General features: G+C 40.7%; 1 protein-coding gene across 3 annotated transcripts in view; it reads right to left on the bottom strand.

The window, feature by feature from the left end:
* Positions 1–12,401: 12,401 nt before the first annotated feature.
* The window catches only part of LOC140457907 (tetraspanin-8-like), a 41,814-nt gene continuing 35,979 nt past the window's right edge, over positions 12,402–18,236 (bottom strand). The window contains exon 7 of one of the 3 annotated variants that reach the window (XM_072551684.1): positions 12,402–18,165. In XM_072551684.1, the coding sequence (XP_072407785.1) occupies positions 18,112–18,165 (54 nt within the window). In that variant the 3' untranslated portion in view covers positions 12,402–18,111. The remainder of the gene's footprint in view (positions 18,166–18,236) is intronic. The other 2 variants (XM_072551683.1, XM_072551682.1) reach the window with 2 other exon arrangements.

Below are 18,236 nucleotides of genomic sequence, written 5' to 3'. Positions count from 1 at the left end.
GCCTGCTTCCACAGTGTAGGGATTGTGAGATTAATTCTAAGTGATTATGGCTTGGAGTGAAACTTATTGGTGCTTATATTCTTGTGCATCTGCTGCCCTTGTCCTTATAGCTAGTAGAGGTTGTGAGTTTGGAAGCTGTTGTTGAAGGGGCCTTAATGAATTACTGTAATGCATCTTGTAGATAGTGCATTAGTGATAAATTTAGCACACATATACATTTTCAGTTCCAGGGTGTTTTTTTTAAATTAATTCAGGGGAACTGGCTTTCCCTGGCTGAGCCAGCATTTACTGCTCATCCCCAGCTGCCCTTGAGAAAAGGATGGTAAGCTGCTTTCTTGAACTTCTGCAGATCATTTGGAGTAGGTACACATAATGCTGGTCAGGGAGTTGCAGGATTATGACTTTGTGACAGTGAAGGAATGGGGATATATTTCAAGTCAGGAAAGCAAGGAGAGGAACTTGCAGCAATGGTGTTCCCTGTAAGTGCTGCCATTGTTCTTCTAGATGACAATGATTGTTAGGTTGGAAGCTGTTGTCTCAGGAGCCCTGGTAAATTCCTGTAGTCTATTTTTAGATGGTATGCACTGCTGTTACCAAGGGTTGACAGTGGTGTGACTGCGTATTTGTCGATATGATGATAGGAATAAAGTGGGCTGCTTTGTCTTGGATCGTTCGATCTTCTTTAGTGTTGTTGGAACTGTACTTATCCAGGTAAGTGGAGACTTTTCCATCAACTCCTGACTTATGCCTCGTAGTCAGTGGACAGTCTTTGGGGAGTCACAAGGTGTTATTTGCTGCAGGACTCCTAACCTCTGACCTGCTCTTGTAACTACTATTTAAATGGCTGGCCCAGTTCAATTTCTGGTCAATGGTAGCCCCCAGGGCATTGCTTGCGGACTCAACAGTGGTAATGCCATTGAATATCAAGGGCTAATGGTTAGATACTCTCTTATTGGAAACAGTCATTGGTCTGGCACTTGTGTAACATAAATGTTACTTGCCACTTGTCAGCCAAATTGTTGAGATCTCGTTGCATTTGGACTTGGACTGCTTCAGTATCTGAGGAGTCACAAATGATGCTGAACATTATGCAATTATCAGCAACTATCCCCACTTCTGACCTGATGATGGAAGGAAGGTCATTGATGAAACAGCTGAAGTTCGCACAAAACCGTAAATGCCTTAATCGTTCTTATAATGGCCTGGATTTTCAGCTGACCCTCGAGGTGTCATTCCAGTGTAGTTGGGAGTTGCACATGGAGCCCCTGCAGAATCCTTGTTGGAGCAAACTCTGAAGGAACTTCCCAGGAAATTAATTTTTCCTTTATGCCTGAAACCCCCCAAAAGGCACCATTTTGGATACTTCAGGGAGGTTCTGACAAAATTATATAAAATACTTATTCAGGAAAAGTGAGACTATTAAATACATCGTCTAACTCCTGAGTGACTATTTTAACAGACCCACTGCATACCTCAGAGATCCCCAACTACACTTCCCTTGGATCCATTACACTCCCCACATCCCAACATAACACTTCCCAGGACCTAACACCCCTTCCCCATGCTGAGTCGAATTCCCAACACCCAACTACAAGGTCTAACCAAAACCCTTTCCTCATACATCACTAAATTCTACTCACACCCTACCCCACCACCCTCTTCACCCCACCACCTCCTTCACCCCATCATGCCCCATTCACTCCACCCCATTCACTCCACCCCACATTCATCCTACCTTTCACCCTCCCACCCCCTTTCACCGCACCCCCTTCACTCCACATTCCTTCACTCCACCACCCTTTCACCCCACCACCTCGTACACTCCACCATCCCCTTCACCCCAACAGACCAATCTGGACCCAGTCTGGCTTCCCTGCCTCTGCACCCAAATCGACCAGACCCAATACCCACCCACCCTGCTGGTCAAGATTTCCCCATGACCCCTAGCTCCCCTAAACATGGCCTCCCTTACCGTGCCATCTTCCCACCTGGCATCCTACCAACCTAGAACCCTACCCAATTTTGAGCTGGTATTCTACTTACCTGATACTGGAGGCCCTGCTCATTTGCACCCTACTGACCTTGTATCCTGGCACCCAACACTCTGCTCATCTGGCATCCTAACCCTGGCACTATACATCCCCCTCCCCAGCTGGCACACAACTTACATGGCATCCTAGCATCCTACCTGGCAGGTACCTACCTTCTGCTCATTTGGCAAATACCCCTGGTAGCGTACCACTGCCCATTCGGGTTCTTACTCAGCTGGCATCCTATTTAGCTGTCAACCTTCCCTAACATCACACTCACCCTTTTCTACTTAGTGTTTGACAACAGCTGTCAATGTGGCTGTCAGGACCTTTATACTTCAGAGTATGGAAGCTGATTGCTCCATAAGGGGGATTGGTTTGCCTTCTACTGATAGTTCTATACCAGGAAAGAACTGTCAGAATTGAAGTATCGCTTCACATTTCTGCAGAAGCCCTGAGCACGAACTGTTGTTAGAAATATGGAGCTTTCTTCTTTCATAAAAAGGGCCAGAGTAACAATCTGTGAACTTCACCTGGTCCATCTGGTGACACCAAATGTAAACAGTCAAGTCCACATCTGCTCGGTGAGTTTTATTTGATTGTGGTCTGGGGATATTTCACAACATACCCTATGGCAAAACATAGAATGATTGACAATAACCTATGCTTTTCCGCAATTAAATGTGCATGCGCAGACTCTCAAAGCTGCTGTCAGCCTGAGAGAGGAATGTTGGGAAATGCAAATAATTTATCTGTCACTACTAATGCAAATTCTGTGCTTTTTGGGACAACTTTAACACAAGCTTGCTGACATGTATTTTCCAAGAGTAAATAGCTTTCTAAATATTTGACAGCAGTTTTTTTCATGTGAGATAGAAATCTCCTAAAACATAGCTTATGTTTAAATTTAAAATCTAATGAGCTATTTATTGTTTTAACCTACTTACTTTGCAGTATTTCTTTGTATGTTTCATTTGTTAACTTATTACTGGAAGCACATGATGCAAAAGGCTCAAACTATGATTTTAAATGCTTTGATGTTAACTATAGACTACTACTGTCCATTTAGTGGTCACATGGCGTAATGCCAGCAGAATCTAATCTGACCAGTGTAAATTTACACTGATCTACCCAGAGAGAAAATAAATTTGTTAAAAGTCTAACCCCGACAAAGCTGTTTATAGTATTTGAAAACGCGGGGAGTGTTTGATGGAGGCTGCTATTGGGACTGCACTCGGTGTTGCCCAACATGCTTTATTATGCATACATACAAAGCACATCCCAGGCAATACTAGACGTGGATAGTTACCTTCTTCTGTTAAATACTAATGCTTAATTATGCATGGGCAGATATATTCTTTAATGCACCTTCACTAATTATATACCATTAAAATTATCCATCAGTTGACAAGTCTTCAGGACAAATCCTGCACTTATTACTTGAATTCCTGGATGCTATCGTTACATTGACAGGTTTTTTAAAAAATGTTTTACTTATTTCTATGTGAACAATATTATTTAGCAACTGGATATTCCAAGTCCACAACTGCACTAAAATATAGTAATGTGAAATGTATAGGATACGAGTCGTATTTACAGCGTGCTACTCTTCCTGGAGATTATTTCTGGACGGGGAAGTTTCAGAATTCCTTAATTTTGAAACACAAACACCAACCAGGCTGGAAAACCTCTGCATTTTATTTTCTGTTGTTGATGAGATAAAAAGATTGACTCAAAATGTTAGCTGCCTAATCTGATAAAACAATTTATTGTGTTAATGCAAGTCAGAATGAACATTCATTGCTTTTCAAGTTTTTTTTTATACGTAAGTAAATCAAAAGACAATGTTCTTTCCATAAACAGAGCATCCAGGTTAGTAAAAGCAGTTATTGAAACCTATGGTCACAATATTCTAATCGATGGGGTTGTTGGTTTTAAAAATGTAGGATGCTATGGTTACTGATTAATGTATCCAGGAGGTAAAAACAATGACTGCAGATGCTGGAAACCAGATTCTGGATTAGTGGTGCTGGAAGAGCACAGCAGTTCAGGCAGCATCCAAGTAGCGTCGAAATCGACGTTTCGGGCAAAAGCCCTTCATCAGGAATAAAGGCAGTGACCCTGAAGTGTGGAGAGATAAGCTAGAGGAGGGTGGGGTGGGGAGAAAGTAGCATAGAGTACAATGGGTGAGTGGGGGAGGGGATGAAGGTGATAGGTCAGGAAGGAGAGGGTGGACTGGATAGGTGGAAAAGGAGATAGGCAGATAGGACAAGTCTGGACAAGTCATGGGGACAGTGCTGAGCTGGAAGTTTGGAACTAGGGTGAGGTGGGGGAAGGGGAAATGAGGAAACTGTTGAAGTCCACATTGATGCCCTGGGGTTGAAGTGTTCCGAGGCGGAAGATGAGGCATTCTTCCTCCAGGCGTCTGGTGGTGAGGGAGCAGCGGTGAAGGAGGCCCAGGACCTCCATGTCTTCGGCAGAGTGGGAGGGGGAGTTGAAATGTTGGGCCACGGGGCAGTGTGGTTGATTGGTGCGGGTGTCCCAGAGATGTTCCCGAAAGCGCTCTGCTAGGAGGCGCCCAGTCTCCCTAATGTAGAGGAGACCGCATCGGGAGCAACGGATACAATAAATGATGTTAGTGGATGTGCAAATAAAACTTTGGATGTGGAAGGGTCCTTTAGGGCCTTGGATAGAGGTGAGGGAGGAGGTGTGGGCACAGGTTTTACAGTTCCTGCGGTGGCAGGGGAAAGTGCCAGGATGGGAGGGTGTGTTGTAGGGAGGTCATGGACCTGACCAGGTAGTCACGGAGGGAACGGTCTTTGCGGAAGGCGGAAAGGGGTGGGGAGGGAAATATATCCCTGGTGGTGGGGTCTGTTTGGAGGTGGCGGAAATGTCGGCGGATAAATTTGGTTTATGCGAAGGTTGGTAGGGTGGAAGGTGAGCACCAGGGACATTCTGTCCTTGTTACGGTTGGAGGAGTGTGGTCGTAGGGCGGATGTGCGGGATGTAGACGAGATGCGTTGGAGGGTATCTTTAACCACGTGGGAAGGGAAATTGCGGTCTCTAAAGAAGGAGGCCATCTGGTGTGTTCTGTGGTGGAACTGGTCCTCCTGGGAGCAGATCCAGCGGAGGTGGAGGAATTGGGAATATGGGATGGCATTTTTGCAAGAGGTAGGGTGGGAAGAGGTCTATTCTAGGTAGCTGTGGGAGTCGGTGGGTTTGTAAAACAAAATGTCAGTGTCAAGTCGGTCATCATTAATGGAGATGGAGAGGTCTAGAAAGGGGAGGGAGGTGTCAGAGATGGTCCAGGTAAATTTAAGGTCAGGGTGGAATGTGTTGGTGAAGTTGATGAATTGCTCAACCACCTCGCGGGAGCACGAGGTGGCGCCAATGCAGTCATCAATGTAGTGGAGGAAGAGGTGGGGAGTGGTGCCGGTGTAATTACGGAAGATTAACTGCTCTATGTAGCCAACAAAGAGACAGGCATAGCTGGGGCCCATACGTGTGGCCATGGCTACCCCTTTGGTCTGGAGGAAGTAGGAGGATTCAAAGGAGAAATTGTTAAGGGTAAGGACCAGTTCGGCCAAACAAATGAAAGTGTCAGTGGAAGAGTACTGTTGGGGATGTCTGGAGAGGAAAAAACGGAGAGCTTGGAGGTCCTTTTGTATCCAAGCAAGTTGCCTCCAAGCCCCACAATTAACTTTCCCAGCATCTCTGCCATAGCACCGACCCTTGGAACCCCCCCCTCGATTTGTCATTGAGCAGACCCCTCAGGGCTGACTGTAGTCCAACTCCATCCCCCAACCAACTTGGACAGACAGCCGCAGCTGATGAGTGACTGGGCCCCTGACTGATCTCTGTGCAGCTCCCTGATTGCCTTAACACAAATCACTGGATTTGCAGGACTGAATGTGACCCACTCTCAGACTGTAGAGATACAGTACCCCTGGTCTTGACCACCTCAAGCTCCTGGACTGAGGTCAGATACTACCCTTGATGGGTTGCAGTCAGGGCCCTAATCTATAACAGTCCTCCTTGAGTTTTCAAAGGATCATTTCCCTCAGATTTTGAAATCTAATTATGTTGTCAGAATCATATTAAATATGTTTTCCACATAACCTGCCAGCATATGCTGTGGATGTGGCACTGATTAACACGGTGCTGCGCAACAACTCCTGACAATTGTAGCAAGCTGCTTAGTTCTGTATCTGCACTAAAAGATAAGACAAGAAACACTATGAGCTTTTTAAATTCTAAATAAAAATTGGCAAAATGCAAAATGTCAAGGAACATCCTGAGGGCATGTTGGGGTAAATAGACAAAACTTTTCCCAGGGGTGAGGGAGACCAGATCTAGAGGGCATAGGTTTAGGGTGAGAGGGGAAAATTTTAAAAGGGACCTAAGGGACAACTTTTTCCACGCAGAGGGTAGTACGTGTATGGAATGAGGAAGTGGTGGAGGCTGTTACAATTACATTTAAAAGGTACCTGGATGGGGATTTGAAAAGGAAGAGGTTATAGGGATATGGGCCAAGTGTTGGCAAATGGGACTAGATTAATTCAGGGTATCTGGTCAGCATGGGTGAGTTGGACCAAGGAATCTGTTTCAGTGCTGTACATCTCTATGACTCTGAGACAATGATGCTATGGATATTCAAGAAAGTGCAAAGTGAGTGATCACTAATACAGCAACTGAGGAGCCCTGACCCTGGTCTAATCCATATGATGGATTTTTGTCCCTGAGAGCAAAGTGGCAGGGCTGCATCATTATAACAAAAAGTGCCAGTGCCCTCCAAAGTGCAGGATTGAAATGAAGAACTGTTTCCTAAGTGAGTTGAAGATGTGCCCTCAAGGATTTGGCGAAGCAGGTACGTGTCCAATGTCGTGAATGGGAATATCCAGGCAGTCACTGCCCTTATAGCACACTTTCAGATTTTGGGGACTGTTGGCCAAGATAGAGGTGGAGGAGCAAATAGGGAGCTGGAGCTACCAGCTTCTGACACAGACTTCCATGTCAGCAATTGTCACCCTCGAGTGTGTGGGAGAATACAAAATTGTACATCAATGAGGTGAAATGAGGTACTAATGAGATACAAATAGCCTTCTCACCACCACCAGTGTGATTTTCATCTCACCATTCAAAAAATTGGTGCAAAATCTGACCTTTGTTTTCTCATTGGGAAGAATCTTGAATTTCTGAACAGATCTGTCATTGCCCACATAGTTCAGTGGGCTGAGAAAATTCAAATCAATGTCTACATTTTCACCAGCTAATAAGAGCAGCATTTAGCCCATCCTCCTGTTAGTGGCTGTCCGTGTGAAAGAAATGCTTTCTGAGGACTGTTCTAATTTATGTTTGTTTCCCTCTGCCACTTGTTTCAATAGCCCATAATATTTTGAAGCAATTCTGTAGATTCACTTGATCAATGTCCTCCAACACCTTGTACATTCTTACATTCTCCATCAGTTGACTCCTTTCAAAGCTCAGAAGCCCAATCTGTCATAATCCCCCAGTCCTTTCCTACAATACAGTCCATTTATCCACTGTCATCTTGAGTATCTTCCTTGTCTTGCTGGGAGCAGTTGACTCACTTGGCTGAATGTTTAGTGTAAAGTTCAGAATAACACCAGCATGCATTTGATTCCCATTCCAGCTGAGGAAGATTTGGGACCTTCTCAAAGTTCTGCAAGAGTGGATGGCAATACTAAATCAACACTGAGACAAATCACCAAGGACATGACTCAAAATGAAGTATCACTGGACAATGAGCTGACTTCAGACCTGACTTTGGGCAGAGCTCACAGGATACAAGTGACTTGATCATTTTTCTTCTGAGATGGTAGCTAAACTGCACCTAACACTCAAACCGGTTCATTAAATTTTCTCAGACTGTTAGTATTCTTCCTTTTGGTTGCCCTTGAAGTGAAATAGTTCAAAGATTATAAATGATTAATTTAGCATAATAAAATTAGATTGATAGAAACTATTAATCCTTATTAATATTCCTTAATATGCAGTATTGTAGTGCTGCCATTGTGTTACTATAGTAGAATTCAGAGGCCTTGATAAATGATTCAGTTTGTGAGCTCAAATCCATCACAGCAGGTGGAGCATTTAAATGCAACTGATTAAATAAACCTGCAATAAAAAAATTTTAAATGTCATCAATTACTACTAATACTGTTACTATTGGATTGTTGATGCCCTTTTGTAAAGGAAATCTTTTGCCATTACAATGTGGATCTGAAGTCATATACAGTGTATGTGATTGACTTTTACCTATCTCCTGAAAAAGCCAAGCAAACCATGCAGTTATATTAAACTAGCAAAGACTAGCTTTGCTTGCCACATTCGCATTTTGTACCTGAATTTACAAACCTATCATACGGGAAATAAACATCAATTTTGAATCAGATTTGCAGGTGAACTACATGGGCAATTTCCAGCTTCGACAACAAAATATAACATCCAAATAAGCTAATTCGCTGTTTTTGGTTTGCTGCCCCATACCTTTTGAGGTGATAAGTAACAGATGACTTCCTTACCCATTCAAATTCAATTTATTAAGAACGAAGCTTTGGTTTATCTCAGGGATAATTTGTTTAAATGCAGAGAACTTATCCATGGCAGTTCACTCTTTGAACTGATTGAGTTGGGTGCTGGGAAGTCTCTCAACAATTTGTGTAATATAGATGTTCATGCACATAAGTCTTTTTTCAGTCATATCAATAAACGAGTTATTGTTGAAAATAGAAAACAGAGGCACAGTTGCTCTCCATTTACGTACCATGCCTACAGGACTGATTTAAATGTCAAAAATCACAAATGGTCAAGGACCTTTGACTTTGAGTAAGTTTCGTGAGGACTTTCACCATTGTTTCTCTGGAACTGATTCACAAGGTTAGATCTCACAGAATACAGGGAGAACTAGCCATTTGGATATAGAACTAGCTCAAAGGTAGAAGATAGAGGGTGGCGGTGGAGGGTTGCCTTTCAGACTGGAGATCTGTGCCCAGTGATGTGCCACAAGAATCGGTGCTCGGTTCACTGCTTTTCGTCATTTATATAAATGACTTGGATGTTAATATGGAGGTATAGTTAGTAAGCTTGCAGATGACACCAATTTTGAAGGTGTAGTGGTAAGCAAAAAGGGTTATCTCAGATTACAATGGGATATTGATCAGATGGGCCAATGGGCTGAGGAGTGGCAGATGGAGTTTAATTTAGATAAATGCGAGGTGGTGCATTTTGGAAAGGCAAATCAGAGCAGGGCACGTACACTTAATGGTAAGGACCTGGAGGGTGTTGCTGAACAAAGAAACCTTGGAGTGCAGGTTCATAGTTCCTTGAAAGTGGAATCGCAGGTTGATAGGATAGTGAAGGAGGCATTTGGTATGCTTTGCTTTATTGGACATTGCATTGAGTATAGGAGTTGGGAGGTCATGATGAGGCTGTACAGGATATTGGTTAGGCCACTTTTGGAATATTGTGTGCAATTCTGGTTTCCTTCCTATCGGAAAGATGGTGTGAAACTTGAAAGGGTTCAGAAAAGATTTATAAGGATGTTGTCAGGGTTGGAGAATTTGAGCTTTAGGGAAAGGTTTAATAGGCTGTGGCTGTTTTCCCTGGAGCGTCGGAGGCTGAGGGGTGACCTTATAGAAAATTATAAAATCATGAGGGGCATTATAGGGTAAATAGACTAGCTCTTTTCTCTGGGTTGGGGCAGTCCAGAACGAGATGGCATAGCTTTAGGGTGAGAGGGGAAAAATTTACAAGGTAAGTAAGGGGCAACCTTTTCACGCAGAGGGGTGTGTGTGTATGGAATGAGCTGCCAGAGGAAGTGATGGAGGCTGGTACAATTGCAACATTTAAAAGGCATCTGGATGGGTATATAAATAGGAAGGGTTTAAAGGGATATGGGCCAATTGCTGGCAAATGGGATTTGATTAGGTTAGGATATCTGGTCGGCATGGACGAGTTGAACCAAAAGGTCTGTTTCATTCCTGTACATCTCTATGACTATTTATTCCACAACTTTCGAGAATAAAATGCTTTGATCGGCAGGAGTGTTTCCATCCAAATGTTGACAATTTCATTTTCAAATAGTTTAAGCCAGTCCCCAAACAAATGATAGGATTGCTTTGCACACCTAAATGAGCAAGTTTCTGTGCAACATCCAAGAGAGTGGTCAGCTGGTCAATCTACAGACAATGGTTATTGATTTTTGAGCAGGTTTGGTTTAAAATCATAATTACAAAATAGGTAAAAGCTAGGCAATGTTTACAAATGATGCACATCGGGTTACAGTTTACCAAGGCACCATTGCTTAGAATGATAGAATTTAGAGCATAAGTGATCATTTAGCCTACTGCACCTTTGTCAAATGTAAATCCTTTCACTTTAAATCAATTCCACGTGCTGTGGATTGTTGCATAAGAAGTCAACCTGGTGTATAGGATGACCCCAGTTTAATCAGTGGCATAATGCAGAACTAGTCTATAGAGTACAAACCTGATTTTGGGCTAAAATTTGTAACTCATCACTAACTCATCAACTAATTGTATTTCAGCGAGGCAATTCAGTGCTGGCTAAAACAAATGTGGGAATCGAAGGAGGAACCAGCCTTGAAGAAAATGCCCATGATCAGATAAAATCAAATCAAGAGGTCAGGGACCACCACTAGCTTGATCTTGACAAGGAATCATGAGAATGAGTCCTTACAAATCATGGCAATGTTTGCATCATCACTGGAAATACAATGCAAACATACACACTGTGGGACAAATCAAATCTGGTCTTCAGTAACATTTCACAGCAACCGCTGGTTGGTATAGCTTTACGGAACAAAAATGTTTAGTGGTGCAGATTAAGACAAAGATTACTCAGAAATCGGCAAAGAAACCTTGTCCTAAAAGTACAAGTTAATCATTGTCAGATCAGCAACATGGATCAAACACTGAGGAATTTCAATATGCCAGCAACTGAATTGTGAAGTGGAAAGTTTCAAATTCAGTTCTTGTAAAAAATCAAAAGGGCACAGGAAGATTAATTTAGAAAAGTAGTTTAGTAATAATGAACTATTAATTCACTGTGGCATTAGCCTACATAGTCGACAGAATAAAATTAATATCTATTGCAGCAATCAAACAGAAAACCACACCAGAAATCAAATTTACTGCAGGAGACTTTGGGCTTGTTCATGACAATGGTTGGCTTGATAATGTGTGAAATGTGTGTCCCAGTGGCAACTTTAGCATATTAGTATGGGACATGATCAGAATTCACCGGCTAGAAAAAAAATAATTTTACCAGGAGTTCTAACATTCATAATTCAACATTCAGATTTGTGCCTCAACAAATCATTTAATAAACATGTTCATGCCCACAGGTTAGATGGATGGCTGGTGGAGAGTGAAACTTCACGAAGTGTTGCAATTAGTGTGCTGCCCCACTTCATGGTTCATGCGGTTACCTCATCAAAATGTGGAAACTCTCCTCAGATTAGTACGTAAACTCTCATCAGATTGTTCAAAAAAAATCTAATTCAATGGATGGTGATTTGCTGTGGAGGGATGATTATGAAGTTGAAGTTCCACATTTGACCTGGAGTATGATTGCTCTGATGATGCAATAGCCAAAATAACTCTTGACGAATTTGATAAACGTTTTGCACTGCAGATGATAAACACACTATGACTGTAGTTCAAATTGATTTGATGAATTATTTCATTAAATAAAACCTGATATGATTTAGAGTTAGTGGCTTTGTTAAAAAAAATTGATTAGTGGTTTTTCTAAAACTTGAAAACGTAACCACTTCAACCAACCATGAAAGCTCAGTATCTACTTGGCACACAAGTCAATGTCCATTTAAGGAAGGAATTTTCAAGCTTCAAAAGGTTGACTTGTGTACTACAATGTATGATAGTTACCTCCTATGTCTTACAGTCTATTTTCAAATATCAATCCAATTCTCTTCTTAAGCATTGTATTTTCTGCCTCATTGTTCCTGGTGATCCAGAAGGTCAAAGATTTGACTATAGGAGTTGGGAGGTCATGTTGCAGCTATGCAGGACATTGGTTAGGCCAATTTTGGAATATTGTGTGCAATTCTGGCCTCCCTTCTATAGGAAGGATGTTGTGAAACTTGGAAGAGTTGAGAAATTATTTACAAGGATGTTGCCAGGTTGGAGGATTTGAACTATAGGAAGAGCTAGGGCTATTTTCCCTGGAGCATCAGAGGCTGAGGGGTGAATTTATAGAAGCTTATAAAATCATGAGGGGCATGGATAGGGTAAATAAACAAGGTATTTTCTCCTGTGTGGGGGAGTCCAGAACTAGAGGGTATAGGTTTAGGATGAGAGGGGAAAGATTTATAAGGGACACAAGGTGCAACCTTTCATACAGAGGGTGGTGCGGGTATGGATGAGCTGCCAGAGAAAGTGGTGGATCCTGGCACAATTACAACATTAAAAAGGCATCTGGATGGGTATATGAATAGGAAGGGTTTGGAGAAATATGGGCCAAGTGGTGGCACAGGGGACTAGATTAGTGTAGGATATCTGGTCAGCATGAATGAGTAGGAACAAAAGGGTCTGTTTCTGTGTTGTACATCTCTATGACTCTATGACTCCAGATTTCAATAGCCCTCTTATTTGCTCAAACACAATACTTTATTTTCTTCATTTTCAAATATGAATGTTTTATGCAAATGTTCAGAGATAACAGTTTAGTCATAAAATTGACCCAAGATATTGAAGATAATATAATGTGAGTTTCCTGGCCCTTTGACTGTTGCACAAATGGCCATCATACCTAGAACAAAATTACCCAATATGTATTCATTCTAACTATATAACAGTAACAATCATAAAATTGCCAAATAAAGTTGTTTCTGTAAAAGAAACAGTTCGATCACTCATGAAAACAAACATAATTATTGCTCTACTTAATTGAAATAAATGACAATCGTTTCAAGTATAAAGTGCTTGTTCGTTTATATATTGTTAAAACTTGTGGTAAAACCAATCATACTACCCGCACTGAAAAATGTTGCAACTATGGGTCACAAATCTGGCAATATTTCAAAAGGCTGATTGCAAAGCAAATATTGTCCATTGTGTAGTTAGAAATTGCTCCACTTCATTCAGCATTATCGTCATTAAGGAGACTCGCAGTACCAAGCACTGCTGTTCAAACTGCAAAACATTAGGAAGAAAACTAGCTTTGTACCAGAAATCTGGATGATAATTGATTTGCAGAAGAGAGCTCAGATTTTTCTTTTGGAAAGCACACACACTAAAAAAGAAAAAAGTGTGGTCAGGGCTTCCGTATGAAGATTAAAGTTAGCATGATCAATAAAACATTAATAAATGAAATTGTGCGGGAAATACAGCCCCAGCAGTTTAAAATTAAAATATTTACATTCACAAATCTGCAATGTACATTATTGTGAAAGAAAATAAATCAGCACAAGAGGTAATTATTCCCCATTAATCATAATTAATATTAACATTAATATCAATATTAATTATCCCCATTATTAATATTTATTTAAATCCCATTTTTTTGCATTATTTTCCACTTTTCTTCCAGGGGCTTCTCAAACATCAGAATAAACTAAAGCTTTGATAATTATATGCATTAGTTATTTCGCTGTTTTAATAATATTCTTCTCTAAATTTGCCTCCTTGATTCATCAACCAGGGAATTTTTTTTTGACTGTTCATTCTCAGTTGTAATTATTCTTTTAAATTTCTCTATTCTTTCACCCCATTAAAATGCTACCAGTTGAAGTATGATTATATTCTCTCTCATTTGTAACAAACGGATGTAACATTGTTATTTCTCATTCACAGGATGCAAGCACACTGGCTAAGCCAGCATTCCTTGTCCATTCCTAAGCGCCCAAAGGGTATTTGAGAGTCAAGAACACTGCTGTGATTCTGGAGTCACATGTAGGCCAAAGTAGGTAGGGATGGCAGATTTCCTTGAGGGATATTGGTGACAGAAATGGGTTTATATGACAATCGCTAATGGTATCATGTTCATCAGTAGATTCTTAATTCCAGACATCCTTTTGTTACTGAATTCAGATTCTGTGGTGGGATTCAAACCTGGGTGCCCAGATGTTAGCTGAGTTTCTGGATAAGCAGGTCTAGTGATAATAACCATTGGGCTATTGCCTCCCCAAATATATATGCGCTCAGAACCACTGACTGTTTTTCTAGTGAATCAAATTTAACAGCACAAACCTTTGGGCTCAAAACTTTGTCAGAGGGGGCCTAGCAGATTTGAGGAATGTTTAAGAAATGCAGGAAATATGGGAATCATTTAAGTAAATGATTCTGAATACAATGGATGAACCTGTAATCATGCAAAGCAAAGTTACCAAGCCATTTGGTACTCCTACCTGGACCTTAAAACAAAGCTAAAAAAAAAAATCAAGGCCATGAAGGAAAATGAAATAAAACAAAAGATAGATTAAGCATCAAAAGGCATGTTATAAATGCGAAATCAGGGGAGATGATGGATCAGTGATAATGTCGCTGGGCTAGTAATCCAGAGACAGGCAAATGCTCAGAGTTCAAAACCACCACAGCAATTGATGGAACTTGAATTCAATTAATGAACATATCCTGGAATTAAAAGCTAGTGTTAGTCATGGTGATCACAACAACTAACATTAGATTATTGGGAAATAAAAAGGGACATGTGGATGTCCCTTAGGGGAAAGAAAGCTGCCGTCCCTATCCATATGGCCTACATGTGACCTCAGACATGCAGTAATGTGGCTGACTCTTAACTGCTCTCAGTAATGGCCTAGCAAACCATTCAGTTCAAGGGTAATTAGGGGTGGGGAAAAGAAAGCACTAATCTTTCTATTAATGCCTACATTCCCTATAAGAATAAAGCAAAATAATGAAAGAAAGCACAAATATAATGGAATTGAATATGATGACACAAAATGAAAAGAAAAGAAAGTTGTATGAACAAAGTTTTTAAAAGAGTAAGGACCATTGTGAGTGAAGTTAAATGAGGACAGGAAAATGATGCAGTACAGTCGTACCTTCTCCCACAGTCATGAAAGGGCTGCACAAAAAGGCTGTCATATTTCAAAATTAAACAGAGTTATTAGTGTTTGTCCAGAATCAGTCTCCCCAAGTCTCAGCCTAATTTATGCCCCTTTTAGCATAATCCCAAGGGATGGACTGTAGACTACAAACCCCCCAAAAAGTTAGAAATAAAACCAAAATTGTTGCAAAAACAGGTCTGTCAGCATCTGTGGAAAGCAGAGTTGATGTTTCAGGTTCAGTGACCATTCTTCAGAAAGGTCTGCTTTCTCTCCACCAACACTGCCAGACCTGTTGTGTTTTTCCAGCAATTACTGTTCTGGTTTCAGATTTCCAGCATCCTCAGGTTGTTCCTTTTAACTGATAAATAATATTGGAATAAAAACTATTCACACAAGTACATTTCACATACAGTATCCATGCTCAGTTTATATATTTTTCTTATTACTTACAAAAGAAAATCTGTAATTCCAGTGATTATAAACCCATGTAAAATTTACAATCCACAATGCACAGACACCTATTCATTTTTAACTTCCTCAAAAAGTAATCATATAAGGCTTTGGCTCATTTACCATTAAATCACTACAAACACACAAGCGGCAGCCATGGAAATGCCACAAACCGATTTTAACCATTTTGCCTTGCTCTTCAGTCTTAAAAACAATTACAAAACAGTTGCCATTCCTAAAATAGTCAGCTTTTTCCAAATATAACAGTTTCCACTTAAACGGTGTCTAACAAAATGTTTTCTAAAAATTCCCATCAGTACAAATTCAATTGTCCTCAACTGGGGGGACATCAAATTGGGCTTGTTTCCTATTCCAAAAAACTTACTAAAAGTTGTCCAGACAACAGTTGTGTTCTAGTGAGACTCTAATCACCAAACAATGGCTCGTTAAACTAGAAATATTTTTCAGAGAAAAGGCTTGTAAGTTATTCTGCTGAAAGTGAAACAAAGTAAATCTTAAGAAATGAGACTAAAATTTTTTTAAGAAATAAATTTTCAGTTCTAGAGGGGCTGCCTGGTAGTAATTTATACTTAATATGCTATTAAAAATTAGTTTCCACTTGAATGGACAAGTTACCTGCTTCTGACATGTTTAGTGGTTAAGGATCACATCTTGTGTGTACATGAATGCTGAGCCCTTCAGTGAGATATAAGAATGCTTAGGAAGGAGCAAGACAACTCAGGCAGCAACCTACTGATCTCTGTGTTCAAGTGCATGTGTAGACGCAGGAAATTTCTGCCTAATTTACTGAAGAGTGAGCACTAATAACTTAATTGTTCTTTCTGCAAAATTCATATCAATATTAATTCAGCTCTATATCCTGATGAACTGAAGCATGTTCTGGTCCTCTAGAGTCAGTGAGGATTAATATATTATGTGACAGTAATGCAAAACACTTAGAACAAAGAGCAATATAGCACAGGAATAGCCCTTCATCCCACCAACATTGCACCAAAACATCATGCCTTTCTCAACTAAAAACCTATGCCTCTATGTGGTTCACATCTTTCTGTTCCTATTTTCATATATGTCTCTTAAACATTGCTATTGTATCTGCCGTGACCAACTCTACCAGCAGTGCATTCCAAGCGCTTACCACCCTCTGTGTAAAACACTTGCCTCTCACATCTCCTTAAAATTTACACCTTTTTATCTTAAACCTATGATCCCTGGAAATTGACATTTCTGCCCTGGGAAAAAGGCTCTGACTATCCATTCTATCCATGCCTCTGACAATTTTGTAAACTTCTATCAGATCATGGGTCATCCATTGACATTCAAGTGAAAACAAACCAGGTTTGTCCAATCTCTCCTCATAGATAATACCCTCCAAACCAGACAACATCCTGTATCCTCTCCAAAGCCTCCACATCCTTTTTGTAGTATGGCGACCAGAACTGTACACATTATCCCAAATGTGGCCTAACTAAAGTTCTATAAAGCTGAAACGTGACTTGCCAATTTTTTTAATGTTCCATACCCCGCCCAATGAAGGCAAACATGCTGTGTGCCTTCTTGATCATTTTGTCCACTTGTGTTCCCACTTTCAGCCAACCGTGGACCTGTAACGCCCAGATCCATTTGTATATTGATGCTACCAAGGACTCTGCCATTTACTGCCACATCCCTCCTCCATTAGATCATCCAAAAATAAAAATCACCTCGCATTTGTCCAGATTAAATTCCACATGCCATTTCTATGCCCAAGTATCTAACCTATCTATATACTGCCTAATCCTCTGGCAATTCTTCTCACTATCCACAGCTCCCCAATCTTTGTGCCATCTGCAAACTTACTGACTAGGCCACCTATATTCACCTCCAACTCATTGACATATTACAAACATCAGGCATCCCAGCACTGATCCCTGCGAAACACCACTGGTCAGAGATTTCTGGTCAGAAAAGCATCCTTCCACCATTACTCTACTACTAAGTTACAGCCTCGTTCACAGCCCACATTTTGTTTTCTGTTTCATGCATGACAATCTACCAAAGTGTTGGACCTCTTTCATGTTCCTGGCATAGACCATTCCACCGCTCCCCCACCCATTCTTCAAAGAGTCTCTCACCTTTTGATCAATTATTTCATAAGCAGTTTTTATCTGCTACAGTAAACTTTTATTCGACTCAAATACAGCTTCATCGCTGCGGAAGAATTCAACATTACAAGGAAATTGGTTTTTAAAAGCACACTAAACCTAAGGGCTGCAAGTTCTGTTCACTTCACAATCGCCCAGCCTGCAAATAAGACAAAGTGAATGGCCTCACTTTCAACTGCGACACCATTTTGCAAGATAGCAGGATGCATCTGTACATGCACATATAGTAAATCAACAGGACATAATGAGAAGCACAAATGGCTGAGTTACATTCTAGGTTGAAATCAAATTAATCAGAATTTCAAAACTACAATTTAAGCACAAGAATGAGTCATATGCCCAAGACAAAATATCTGTAATGAACTAATGCACTGACTGAAGAAAACTCTCGTTTTCACTTGTTCTTGATTTGGCAATACAGGATCATAGAGAAGGCCAATCCAAAGATCTAAAGAGAACACAGCAGAATTAATAACAGAAAATGGTCAATGTATCTACTGAAATGGGAAAGAATTCGTG

The sequence above is a fragment of the Chiloscyllium punctatum genome, chromosome 32, assembly GCF_047496795.1.
Source record: "Chiloscyllium punctatum isolate Juve2018m chromosome 32, sChiPun1.3, whole genome shotgun sequence".
Classification (NCBI taxonomy): Eukaryota; Metazoa; Chordata; class Chondrichthyes; order Orectolobiformes; family Hemiscylliidae; genus Chiloscyllium; species Chiloscyllium punctatum.
Note: the sequence above shows the minus strand (reverse complement) of the source record. Positions and strands in the feature narration are given on the sequence as shown.